This window comes from Austrofundulus limnaeus, unplaced genomic scaffold, assembly GCF_001266775.1.
Source record: "Austrofundulus limnaeus strain Quisiro unplaced genomic scaffold, Austrofundulus_limnaeus-1.0 Scaffold36, whole genome shotgun sequence".
Lineage (NCBI taxonomy): Eukaryota > Metazoa > Chordata > Actinopteri > Cyprinodontiformes > Rivulidae > Austrofundulus > Austrofundulus limnaeus.
This window is the reverse complement of record NW_013952438.1, coordinates 1,605,743-1,617,769: the sequence shown is the minus strand read 5'-3', so window position 1 is coordinate 1,617,769 and position 12,027 is coordinate 1,605,743. Positions and strand designations below refer to the sequence as shown.

At 41.6% G+C, this 12,027-nt stretch overlaps 1 protein-coding gene across 1 annotated transcript in view; it reads right to left on the bottom strand.

Annotated features, from left to right (window-relative positions):
* The window catches only part of cdk5rap2 (CDK5 regulatory subunit associated protein 2), a gene marked incomplete in the record, with an annotated part of 35,202 nt that overhangs the window by 4,103 nt on the left and 19,072 nt on the right, over positions 1-12,027 (bottom strand). The window contains 17 exon segments of the mRNA XM_014006550.1: positions 302-491; positions 607-723; positions 840-965; positions 1,044-1,391; positions 2,019-2,191; positions 4,022-4,070; positions 4,411-4,643; positions 4,767-5,161; positions 5,807-5,955; positions 6,335-6,436; positions 6,614-8,150; positions 8,253-8,595; positions 8,692-8,831; positions 8,949-9,041; positions 9,907-10,029; positions 10,599-10,708; positions 10,819-10,959. Coding sequence (XP_013862004.1) covers positions 302-491; positions 607-723; positions 840-965; positions 1,044-1,391; positions 2,019-2,191; positions 4,022-4,070; positions 4,411-4,643; positions 4,767-5,161; positions 5,807-5,955; positions 6,335-6,436; positions 6,614-8,150; positions 8,253-8,595; positions 8,692-8,831; positions 8,949-9,041; positions 9,907-10,029; positions 10,599-10,708; positions 10,819-10,959 — 4,369 coding nt within the window.

Below are 12,027 nucleotides of genomic sequence, written 5' to 3'. Positions count from 1 at the left end.
ACACACACACACACACACACACACACACACACACACACACACACACACACACACACACACACGGAAGATGAAAGGGAGAGGGGGAGCTGTCTGACAGTAAACCAGACTCCTGGTTTTGAGTTACAGCTTCACTCAACTGTGTCATTAAGACCAGAGGGCAAAGGGTCACACACTCCCGTTAATCCACGTGTGTGTGTGTGTGTGGTCTTGTACATTATTTTACATTATAAGGAAATAAGAAATGCATGGTCCATACACAGTTTGCTGTAATGATACTGATTCACAGTGGATGTTTGTGCACCTTTGTAGCTCTTCTCTGCTGGAACATAAAGAAGTCTGCAGCAGGGAGTTTTCCTGGCTGCACCGCTCCAGTCTCTCCTGCAGTCGAGTGTTTTCCTGTTTCAGAGCTTCACACTCCTTCCTGCTCTGCTCCAGTTTGGCCGTCCGCCTGGCCAGAGTCTCCCGGAGCTTCTCGTTCTCCTTCTGCTTGTCTGAAGGAAATTAAATTGTAAGTAAATGTGTACGCACTAAATGAATGTGCTTTTTTTCATGTTTAGGATAAAATATTAAAATAATATTGGACCTATTGTTAAACTTGTGTTTTACCTCGAGATCCGGTGTTGAGCTGCTCCTTCAGGGTTTGGTTTTGCTCCCAGAGATATCGCACCTCGTTAACCAGCTGACCCTGCTCCTCGTTGCCGTGAATAAAAATGTTTGTAGCTGCTGAAAAACAGCACACACACACACACACCGGTCATCATTTAAGGACAGTGGTTGAGAGAAAATTTAATTCCTAAGAACAGGCTGAAAAAATGGAATAAAACATGTTTTCTGCAGACCTGGGTCTTTCTCCACCTCAGCCAGTCTCCTCTCCAGCTGTTCCCTCAGTCGGTCGTTGGTGCGAATGCTTTCTTCAAGGCGCTGTCGTAAAGCTCTGATCTCCTGCAGATGTTCTGCCAGCAGGCCTAACACACGCACAGAGCCAGATGAAATACACAGCTACAGTACTGGTATACAAATCAATGTACTACTGACAGAATTACCTGAATCCATCATGTGAGGCTGTTCTCCTGCTTTCTGTGGGGAGCTAATGTCTGCGTCTTGTTTCTGTGCTGCTGGTTGAGACCCTGAGACCTCCTGGTCACGGCCTTGTTCCTGCTCCTGGTGGTGAGAACTGGCCTGGGCCATAATTGAGCGATGCAGGTCCAGCTCGCTGCGCAGGGTGGCGTTGAGCTCCTCGCTGCCTCTGAGCTGCTCCTGCAGGCGTCCGTTCTCTCTCTGAAGGCCTTGCAGTCTGCTGGCAGTGTCTCTGTGACCGGGCGCACCTTTCTCCTGAGCTCCTCCTACAGGAGGTTCAGCTGCTCCCATCCTATCAGCAGGGTTCTGGTGGCCTGAGCGGGCAAAAAAAGAAGGCAATGGCAAATTTTATTTAATTCAAACGGATTCTATTTTTATAAAGTCTAAACAGTTTTTGTTTTTTAAACTCTCCGCCCTTTTGTCGTCAGTTATCACATCGTTCTGATATTAAAAACAGATAATGCTCAAACTGTTAAAATAAATTAAAGTTCACTAACATAACCGGCCACACTAAAACAAATTGTACCTAAAAATGTTTCTAAACTTTCAAAAGCGACAGCTAAGTTTTGAGGCCACAGATTCTTTCTGCAGGCATTAGAGACAACTCTGCAGCACGCTCTGCTGCACCTTCCCATAGGGAAATACTAATTGAGGGCTGAACAGGATCAGCACCACTGAATAATGCAACTTTAAGTGGATGTGCATTGAAACTGGACACCATCTATGTCCTGCAGCACGCTCCAGTGCAACTCAATGGCTTCGAGTGGAAAATAAGTGGTAATAACTCGACTGGCTGCGGCTGGACTCTTTATAACAGAGCAAACCTAGTTAAATGTGATTCTCGTGCTATCCCTGTCTATCTGAAAATGATTAATTCAACTTTGCTCTGAGACACATTCACAAATAATTTGAAGATTAAGACTATGTTTGATGTAGCTTACTGTGTGCATGACTGCCACCTAGTGTGGAGGGGCTGCTGCGACAGGATGAAGACATTAGGTCTGAGTGGAACAGATCAGAGTGAGAACTGTGGTGGCTGCTGGGACTCCGGCCTCTGATCTGACTCTGAAGGCTCTGGATGAGTCGGTTCTTCTCCTGCAGCTCTTTAGCCAGTCTAGGAGGAGATAAAATGAGATGTGAATACTTGTGTTAGGATTCTCAACCACAATATGCCAGAAATGCACCATCCCCCCACAAAAAAAAGGGCACGAGAAGTCAATAAAAACTAGTTCTAAAAAAGGTTTTTAGATGAGTTTTGTTGGAAGCACACAGCTGGAAGATCAGAGCACAGCAAACGTCACGCTTGTCTGTCCAGATGGAACCCACTCACAGGTTCATCTGCTCCCTGGTGCTCTCAGCCAGGTGGAGGTTCTGCTGGACGAGGAGGCTGATGTGCTGATGTAGCAGCTCTCTCTCCCCCTCCAACTCCAGACGCAGGAAATCTATCTCCTGCTGGATTCTAGACAGGCTGTCAGGAGGATCGTTCGTGTCCTCCTCCATAGAGGGAACCCAGTGTGATGTCTGCTGAAGCCCCCCAAGACTGTCACCAACAATCATGAGTTAATGTTTATCACACCGATCAACTTTGAAATGATATTCTGGTTTTTGTTTGTTTCAAATTGAACTCTGAGTAATGTTAAATGTAAAAAACATCCTCCTCTCATCTTTACTCTGTGCATCGGTCAGTTTCTCTTCCACTCTGTGATTCCTTCTGTTGCTAGAGTTTGTGTTTATGTGTAAAATGATTTTGTTTCTTCATTACATATCCTACACGGTTCTCCAGACAGAGTGCATCAACCAGTTATTTCCAGATAAGACTTAAGTGCTCAATACTGTCATACAAAACCATTCAAAACATCTGAAATTTTTGGTTTGATGGTTTGAATGTAAATGAATGTAGCGTGTTTACGCTTTTCTGTGCGACACAACAGTGACCTGAGGCAGTGTGACCAATTGGCTGACTGATAAACCAGGTCAACAGCAGGATGTCTTTCAAAACCAACAATACACACAGACAGCTGAGGGTCATACAGCAAGAAGAGAGGAGGAGGGCAGGTTTTTTTAGGGTCATGAAACATATCAACACAACTCAACTAGCAACCACAAAGAGCCTGAAATAGTCAGTATGAACACAGTTAGTGTAATAATTTACATTAACTGTAAAAATGCAGATATTGGCAGAAAGCAATTTGTTTACATTTTTTTGGAAGTATAACAAAACTAATTGCTAAATATTTAAGTCTCGAATTGATAGTTTGACATTTTGCTTTCAATTTACTAGTGACTGGATCAAGGGGAATCTGTTCACTAGCACCACAGGCAGGCATTATATTAGGATGTGTTCAGAGTTGCATCAAATCTGCCAGGTTTGACAACAGGCAGAATACCATTTGACCATATGTGTATCAATATGTGTACACTTGTCTATCAACTTTAACAATATTGTTATTAAGCAACAATTAGCAGTTATGAATGATGGAAGAAAAACCTATTTTTATTTCACAACGTAGCACATTATTCATTCTGCAAACCTATTTTTTTTTTGTTTTATAGCTTTTAGGGATATTTAAAAGTTCCATTAAATGTCACCCAGCAGACTTGAAAACCTTTTGTTAATTAAATAAGTTACAAAAGATATAAAAACCATTGAAACAATATGCACTGTTGATATTATTTGGTCTGACAATATCTTCTATAGCAGCTAATTTAGACCTTATTTGGCACATTAATGCTAATGTATTATTCTTCACCTAAATTCCATCCTATAGTTAATTAGCTTATTGGCTATATATTAGAACTATTATTTCCACCAAATAATAAAAGTATAAAGGCATTTTAATTTACATCACTTTAAACATTTCCTAAATAATATATGCAGTTCATATGCAATGAAATAAACACAGAGCAATTAATAATAGGATAGTGTGGGAAGTTATTGATGTACCTGTGAGACAGTTCAAGAGCTGCCGAGTCCTCATTTTCCACGTGTGACTCTTCGAAAGGAAAAGAAAAAAAGATCTGTCATCAGTCTGTTCGCACACATTGTTTATAAATGACCAGTCTTATGCTCATCTTTTTTGCTGGGTAATAGTGTAATATCTTTCACATCACATCAAGTTATTCAGCAAAAATAAGTAGACAATTATTAATTCAGCCAGTTTCTTTTTGAAAATAAAAGGACCAAAAAAAGTATAAATATTGACTCAAAGTATAAAGATACATATAATTTTTTATGGGCATGCATATAGAGTTGTCTTTTCATAGAACAAAGTTAAAAAACTAAACAAAAAAAGAGCTATGCAATAAAACTAATAGTTTTGCAGTAGCAGCTACCTTTGTCCAGTCGTCCCTCCAGCCTGTCCAGAAGGCTCAGACTCTTGTCCAGCTGTCCTTTGATAACCTCCCCCATGTAATGGTCAACTTCGTTGGCGTGCAGCAGGTCTTTGAGGGCCTTGTTCAGCTCCTCCAGCTGCCGACGCTGCAGAACACCTAGCCGTCGGCTCTCCTTGATCTGCTGCCTCAGCTGAGACAGCTCCCTGGCTTGTGACTGCACCAGAGAGTCCAGTCTGTGGAGAAGACTAGTATCATTACACTGACAAGTGCAAGACTTTAACTAATCAAAAAGATGTGCTGCTTGAACTCAGAGGAAAAAACAATTCAATCTTCATAAATCAGAGACGAATGCTGACCTGGCAGGTGATGTGGAACGGCTGCGTGTCTGCTGTAGTTGTTCGCTCGTGTTTTGGTTCTGCGTCTTCTCCTCATCCAGATCCAAATCTAGACGAGTAGCTCTGTCTTTCATTGGCTGGTTTTCTGCTTCATTTCTCTTTCTGAGCTGTCCGCTCTTCTCTGGGCTGTGGTTCACTTTCTGTGTGATTTCATGTTCCCTGATGCTGAGCAGATCAGAGGTGTTGGCCGCTGCATCGCTGCAGAGGGAGCTCCTCCGCAGGAAACTTTGCATCTGAAGAACGAGCTTGGTCTGGTTTTCAAGCTGGCCTTTCAGCTCTCTGACTTGTGCCTGAAGCTGAAGAGGGTCCTCTGAAACACCAAACTCATCATACACCTGCAGGCCTTTCAGACTGGCCTAAACACACAAGAAGGTGGTTAATAAAACAAATTATAAACAATAATTTAACTGATGTTCAGACATTAAATAGAAACTATTGCATCTGAATTTTTTTCTGATGTTCATTTCAATCGAACACTGTTAAAAGTGCAGCGCTACAGATGTAGAATAGTCCTCTAATAACTAGAAAATTATTTAAAGTTGTCAAGTTGAGTGCTATTTATTTACTTTCAGTATGGGTGTAAAACTAAAGTGTGTAATTAAAATCTCAACAGTAGAGTACAAATAGTATGGGTGTGGTAAGAAACGAGGGAGAACCTGAGTTTTTGTCTGAATGGCCCAGGAAGTCAGGCTTTTCCTCGTTTTTTTCCCCCACTTCCTACTTATTTCTCATTTCCCCGCCTCCAGATTCTAGTTTAGGAGAAATATGGCCACCAAACTCAAAAGGCTGCTTAAAGTTGAAAACTAGTTGAATTTATTTTACCCTAATATAAAAAAAATTGAGTTATTGAGTTATTGTGCAAACTACAAGTATTCAAAATGAAGTCAGCTCTGACTAGAACGTGTGATTTTTATAATGATTTTATGAACATGCTGACAAATAACACATTAACTGAAAAAGCTAACAAGGTTGGAACTGGCAAGCAGTTACAATATTAATACCTTAGCCGAGCTGAGAGCTGGGGAACTCGGGTACGGAGTGCTGGAGGTTGAGTCCAAGTTTTCAGTCGAGGAGAAGGCAGCATGTTCGTGTTTCAGCAGTGTAGGCAGACTGAACGGACTGCAGCTAGGGTTGACACCCACCTCTAGATCTGGCAGCACAGGCAGACAAAGACATTACACTAAGCAACAAATCTATCACAAAATAATAGCAGTGCCGTGTGAACAAATAAATCATCTGATACAGAGTAAAATTTAAAAAAAAGACAAGAAAAAAAGTGATAGGTTAATAAGTGCTTAAAACAACCCCAAACTTTAGAAACATGCAAGAATTTATCAACACAAATTCCATTAGGGGGCACAGTGCAGAAGAGATTTTACGTTAAAACCAGAAAAAAAGACTGCATGTTAAGAGACTCAATTAAAAACACCTTAGATCCCTCATCATGCATGGAGTGAATTGATTTATCCATGTGAGAATAGTGTCCAGTCAGCAGACACACATGCAGTGTCTGCCTGTAAGCTGTCTACCTGTGCTACTGCTCTCTTCCCTATCGTTCTCACTCTTTCCACTGGTCTCGTAACCCAGGTCCTGCAAATCCACCTGCACGCTTTTGTCTCCCTGCTCAGGAGCTGGCATTGGAAGCAATACATTTTACGTTAGAAAGCAAGTCATTTAGACGCAAACTGAATCTTATACCTTCTTTATTTTGGATGAGCGGAGTTTACATTTTCACATTCACACATTAGCTGTGTCACAAGGTAATTAATCATTTCATCTGTTGTAAACCAAAGCCAGCAATATCTCACCTTTTCGTGCAGTTTCAGGAGAGGGCGTTTTGGTAAGAGCAGTTGCCAGTTTCTCCTCTAGAGTTTTACAGGCTTTCTTTTTCTCCCTCAGAGCTTTATGTAAAGTCTCCAGTTGGAGCTGAACATTTGGTGGTAATCCCTTGGCATCCTGAGCTGTCCTGCGGCCCTCACTCTCCCTTCTGTGGGCCTTCTCCTCCTGCAAGCCAGCCTGGAGATCAGCTATCCTCTGAGAGTGACGCCTGAAAGCCTTGTAGAGGAGACAGAGATCCTGATGGAGCTTCAGCCCTTCAGGTTCGGTTAAATCGGTGAGACTTCCTTCAGGTTTAATTTTTGGGTGAGCAGGATCAGCCAGTTGGCTTCGTTTGAGGAGGACACTCTGTAGATTGTGCAAATGTGTCTGCAGGTCGGGGCTGATTTCCACAGACTTATCAGAGGTCTGTGAGCCATTATCAGCACAGTGAGCTGCTAAAGAGGCGACGACAGACTCTGCTGCACTGAAGCAGTTCATTAAAACACTGAACTGTTGATTTAAACTAGTGTCATCAAAACTTCTTGTTGTACCAGGGTGTTCCTCAGTTTCCTCCTCGTCAATCAACTCTGCTGTTGCTGCTCTCTGCCTCGAGGTGGTGCCATTTAGGGGAACACCGTCACTCATGTGGCCATGTTGTGCAGCAGTATTTGCAGCCCTCAGCTGTTCCTGAAGCTCTGCATTGAGCCTGCTCTGTTCCAAAAGAGCTTCTTGCAAAGAGTCTGCGTGTCGCTGCAGTTCATGCAGTGACTCCTCAGCTAACCTTGGGCTATCTGTGTTTGAAGACGCACCTCCCTGGTGCAAAGCACTCTCTATTCTTAAACAAAGATCTCTAGCTTCAGGTTCCATATTTTGGCTGTGAGATGTGGTGATGGCCTTCTCTGCCATGTTCAGGAGCTCAATAAGCTGGCTGTTGAGCTCCTCTTTCTCCTGTAGAGCGCTCTGCAGCTCCATGCATCTACTGTGGAGCTCTGCAACAGAGCCACCTGAGCCTGCGTGTGAACCAAACCCACCCTGGTTGTCCAGACTGCAGGCGGTCAGGTAAGCGATGGTGGACTGCGCAGCCTGTAAAGCCTTTGTGTACTGGCAGTTCAGCCTCTCCTTTTCCTGAAGCTGAGCATGGAGCTCTTCTAAATCAGCAAGCTGCTCGCTCATCTTGGTGATCAGGACCTCCTTTTCCTGGCACTCCTGGTGGAGAAGTTCAAGCTGAGTGAGAAGAGCTGACTCTCCTTGGGTTCGATCCTCTAACATTCTGGCTTCAGAGCCGCCGTCAGAGCCTGCTGGACTGCAGCTAGTTTGAGTACATCTCAGAGCGGTGGAAGGGGATGTGTGAAGTTCTAGTGCTGAATCAGAGTCTGTTTGCAACGCCTGATCAGAACCAAAGTCATTATCAAGATGAAGATGCTGCTGTGTCTCAGTTTGCATCTGGTCATAGCTCAGTGACTGCCTGCTGATGCTCCCTTCTATTCTAGGCCTGACAGGCACAGGGAGGCGAGATTTGACGCCAGCCTGTAATTGATACAAATGAAAACACATGAAAAAATAAAGAACAATTAAAAACAGCAATATAAAAAAGAAAAAATGTGATATTTTTATTAGTATAAAACTTACCCTGTGTCTTGTAACAAGCTGCTTTGCCCTCTTGCCTTGTGACTGACACTGATGTTTGGGACTCTCCATCTCATCTGCAGCGCTGACAGAAGTTAAAGGAGTCTCTCCATCTGACACATCATTTGACTTCTTTTCTGTCCTTTCCTTTAATAGTTTGGTGTCCTTAAAACTGTGATTAGGTTTAGCTTGCAGTGTTTCCAAACTCTTCCTCAATTCGGCCTGTTCATCGCTGCTGTTCCCTGAAATATCTGTGCTTTCTTTCTCTTTGCACTCGGCCGATTTCTGTTCTTTAAGGAGACCCTGCAGCTGTGCAGTTTCTGATCTAAGCCGCAGCAGCTCCTCTCTGTAATAAGCAATATTTGACAAATGTTTAAGAAACCTGCTGTTAAGAGTGAAAATATTAAGTCAGTTCTGAATCATGCTGAGTAAAAATACCCACCTTAGCTCTACTACTGAGGTGGAGCCACAATCTGTAAGCAAAGAGTGAAGTGGCAGTAAGTCTGTGTTTTCTTTGGTGTCCGTGAGGTTTGTGAGCCAACTGTTCATGTTGTTATCGCCCATCAGGTGTCCAGATGTCATCTAAAAATGTGAGGGAAAAAAAGGAAATTACAATTTTACTTAACGGTAGATTAAATTTCTGAACAACCTTTTCAAATCATACTTTAGGTACTAACATAGAAATCGAATACTTCATACCTCTCCTGTGTCCATGTCTGTTTGGCTCTCCTTATCCTGATCAGGAATATGTGCCCTGTCACTGTGAGTCAGTGGTTGCATCTCATCAAGCTGCTAGATTAATGGGATGGGAGGCGAGTATGACACACATGGCTCGGTAAAAGAAAACTTAAAAAGGGAACAGAATCCATAAAACACTGCACAGCAACAGCAGAATGGCATGATGTGTCTAATGTGGCATGGCAAAGAGAGACCGTTTTATGGGACACAGAGATAAAAAACAGGGACTGATTAGGAAAAAGAAGGTTAGTGAAAGAGGGTTGTTTCTATAAACTTAGACAAGAAATTAGCTCTACTAAAGAGACAGTAGTAACAAGCTAGAAAGAGAAGAGGTTAAAGGGGGGTATTATGTATTTTCCAGGCACATAGTTCAATTCTGCATTACAATCAAGTAACTATGTCAGCTTCGGTTGTTTTGAATAAGCTGTACTTATCAAAAATAAATTTTAATTTGTGTCAGCCTCCCACCATTTCTGACACTCCCACTTCAGCACACAACAATGCTTCGGGGGAGGGGTGCTCTGTGGGACGAAACTCGACTGGGGACTGAGCACCAAGGAGGTGCTGAGTACAAATGGGTGGTGCTTTGGATAAATAGCAAGCATTTAGGTAGCTCCACGTGGCAACAACAGAAGATTCAAGGATTTCTCAAATGTGAATGAATGAGTAATAACTGGCATAATTCAACTCAATTCAATTCAAAATACTTTGATCCCAGAGAGAAATCAGATCCCCCCTTTAAGCTGTAGGTTAAGAAGTTAAAAAGGAGTAAATAAAGATGGGTGTTAGACAATGACTCATGATTCCAGTATTTTTAACTGTAATTTGTCTAATTTTCTACAACTTATTAAAAACACGTTTACACCACAACTTCATATTAAACTTTGTCCATTTGCAGCCGTCTTTCAAGGCCTCTAACCTGTTTGTACCGGCTTCTGCTTGTTAGATCTTTGCCTTCCTTTTCACAAGCATCCCGCTCTGATTTCTCCATTTGTGACAGCCTGCTCTGCAGCTCACTGTTTAAACTCTGCAGCTCCAACACCTATAGTGCAAAACAAATTGCTGTCAACCATTTGCATCTCAATCAAAACTTGTTTATACTTTAATTAGGGATGCACGATATATCGGCATTAATATCGGTATCGGGCCGATATTGGTCATTTTTTTTGGAATATCAGTCCGATATGTAAAAGTGGGCTGATATTAACATCCGATATTGATTTCCTACATTTTAGCTTTGTGTTTCTGTTTTGGGATGGGAGATGGTTGGTTGAGCAGCATCTGTTTGATCATGATAGTGATATTGACAACCAGGAATAACTGAAGTAGGGCCATGTCAGATGTCTGGTTGTTTATTTACAGTATCAAAAAAGACTCAAGTGCGTTTGTGTGTATATGTATAATATAATTTGTGTAATATCGGTAAACATCGGTTATTGGCCACAACAGCAATAATTCTATTGGATATTGATATCAGCTGAAATTTTCATATCGGTGCATCCCTAATTTTAATGTCACATTGTGCATGCTAATTAGCAAATTCAGAAGAAAAGAAAAAAAAAGTACAAGAAACTGTTTTACAAGAGAGTACTTATTTTAGTAGAAATTCACCTTCTGTTTGAGCTCCTGAGCAGAAAGTTGAGCCAAGCTATCATCTGCACCTTCACCCACACAGATACTCATGTAGGAGGTCTGATCTCCAATGAAACTCAAAGTCTCACCTGAAAAAACAAAACACAAAGTAAAGAGATGTACACCTTAAACAAAACTCTGCCAACATTTGTAAATCAACTGTGAGCAGAAATCTGAATGGCTAGTTTATTAGTCTTACTACTATCATTAGCTCCACCAACACCTCCTCCTCGGTTCTGTATTGCTCCTAAGCGAGCCTGCAGGGATGCGTTCCAGCGCTGAGCATCCTCAAGCTGATGTTTCATGCTCTCCAGCTCTTTAGGATCAATCAGGTCCATACCTTCACATGTAGACAGTGTTACAAACACAGGTTATTCACACGTTTCTATACGAACTAACAAAACTTAAAAATTATAGATTTTATTTGGAGGTGCCTTTCTGACACCCACCGTACAGGCAACAGACCTTGTAGAAATGCTTTTATTATATCACAGTGATGCACATTACTGATATTAAAGTGGACATTTCATGTGTTTAAATCCTTTCTTTTCACATTTAAATCATTCAGTTGGGGTCTTTATAAAGTGGAATTGCAATGCTTTGGTCTGAATTCCTCATTATTTTTAACTTTGCCAGCCCTTCTTTCACCTGTTTTCTGATGTACGCCTAATAGCAGCTGGTTTTGATACTGTGCCTGTAAGGCACTTCAAGTCCCCCCCACCCCCAGGCTTCCAGACAGGTCCACTCTGGCTTGTGAGAGGGGGTTAGCATTTTCTAGCGGTGCAGAAATGTTTTATTTACAACTTAATTAAAAGACGTCAACAAAGGAAGACTTGTCCATCCAGCCTTACATGTTGGAGCCTGACCCAGAGGCAGAGGAGAATTAAGATGAGGAAATTGTAGTTGGTAAGTCCAGACTTTATTTGGCAAGTCTGTCACAGATAATTTGACGTAATAACTCAGAAAACTGAACGGGTTGAAAAATATGACCCACACAGGATATAAAGATAGCTTTGCAGCAACAGGAAAGACTAAATTAAACGTTTCTGCACTCCTAGAGACTCCACTACACAACAAAATGTATTTAACAGCTAAAAAAGTGGATTTTGCATAATATGTCCCCTTTAAAGTTAAAAATAGAAACTAGTCAGATCCAAGACAACGAAATTTTACACAAAGGAGGAACCATACAAGGCTAATTTTATAGGAAATTATAAACATTTTAGGGAACAAGATGATAATGAATCTAATATAAAATACATTTTACCACCTTTGAATAGCATCTGGTGGAAAATCTAAAATTCGAAACGGAAAAAATAAATAAATGAATAAAAAACACCATCAGATTCAGCCTCATTCAGCAACCATACATGACTATTTAAATAACACACACACATTTTATATATAT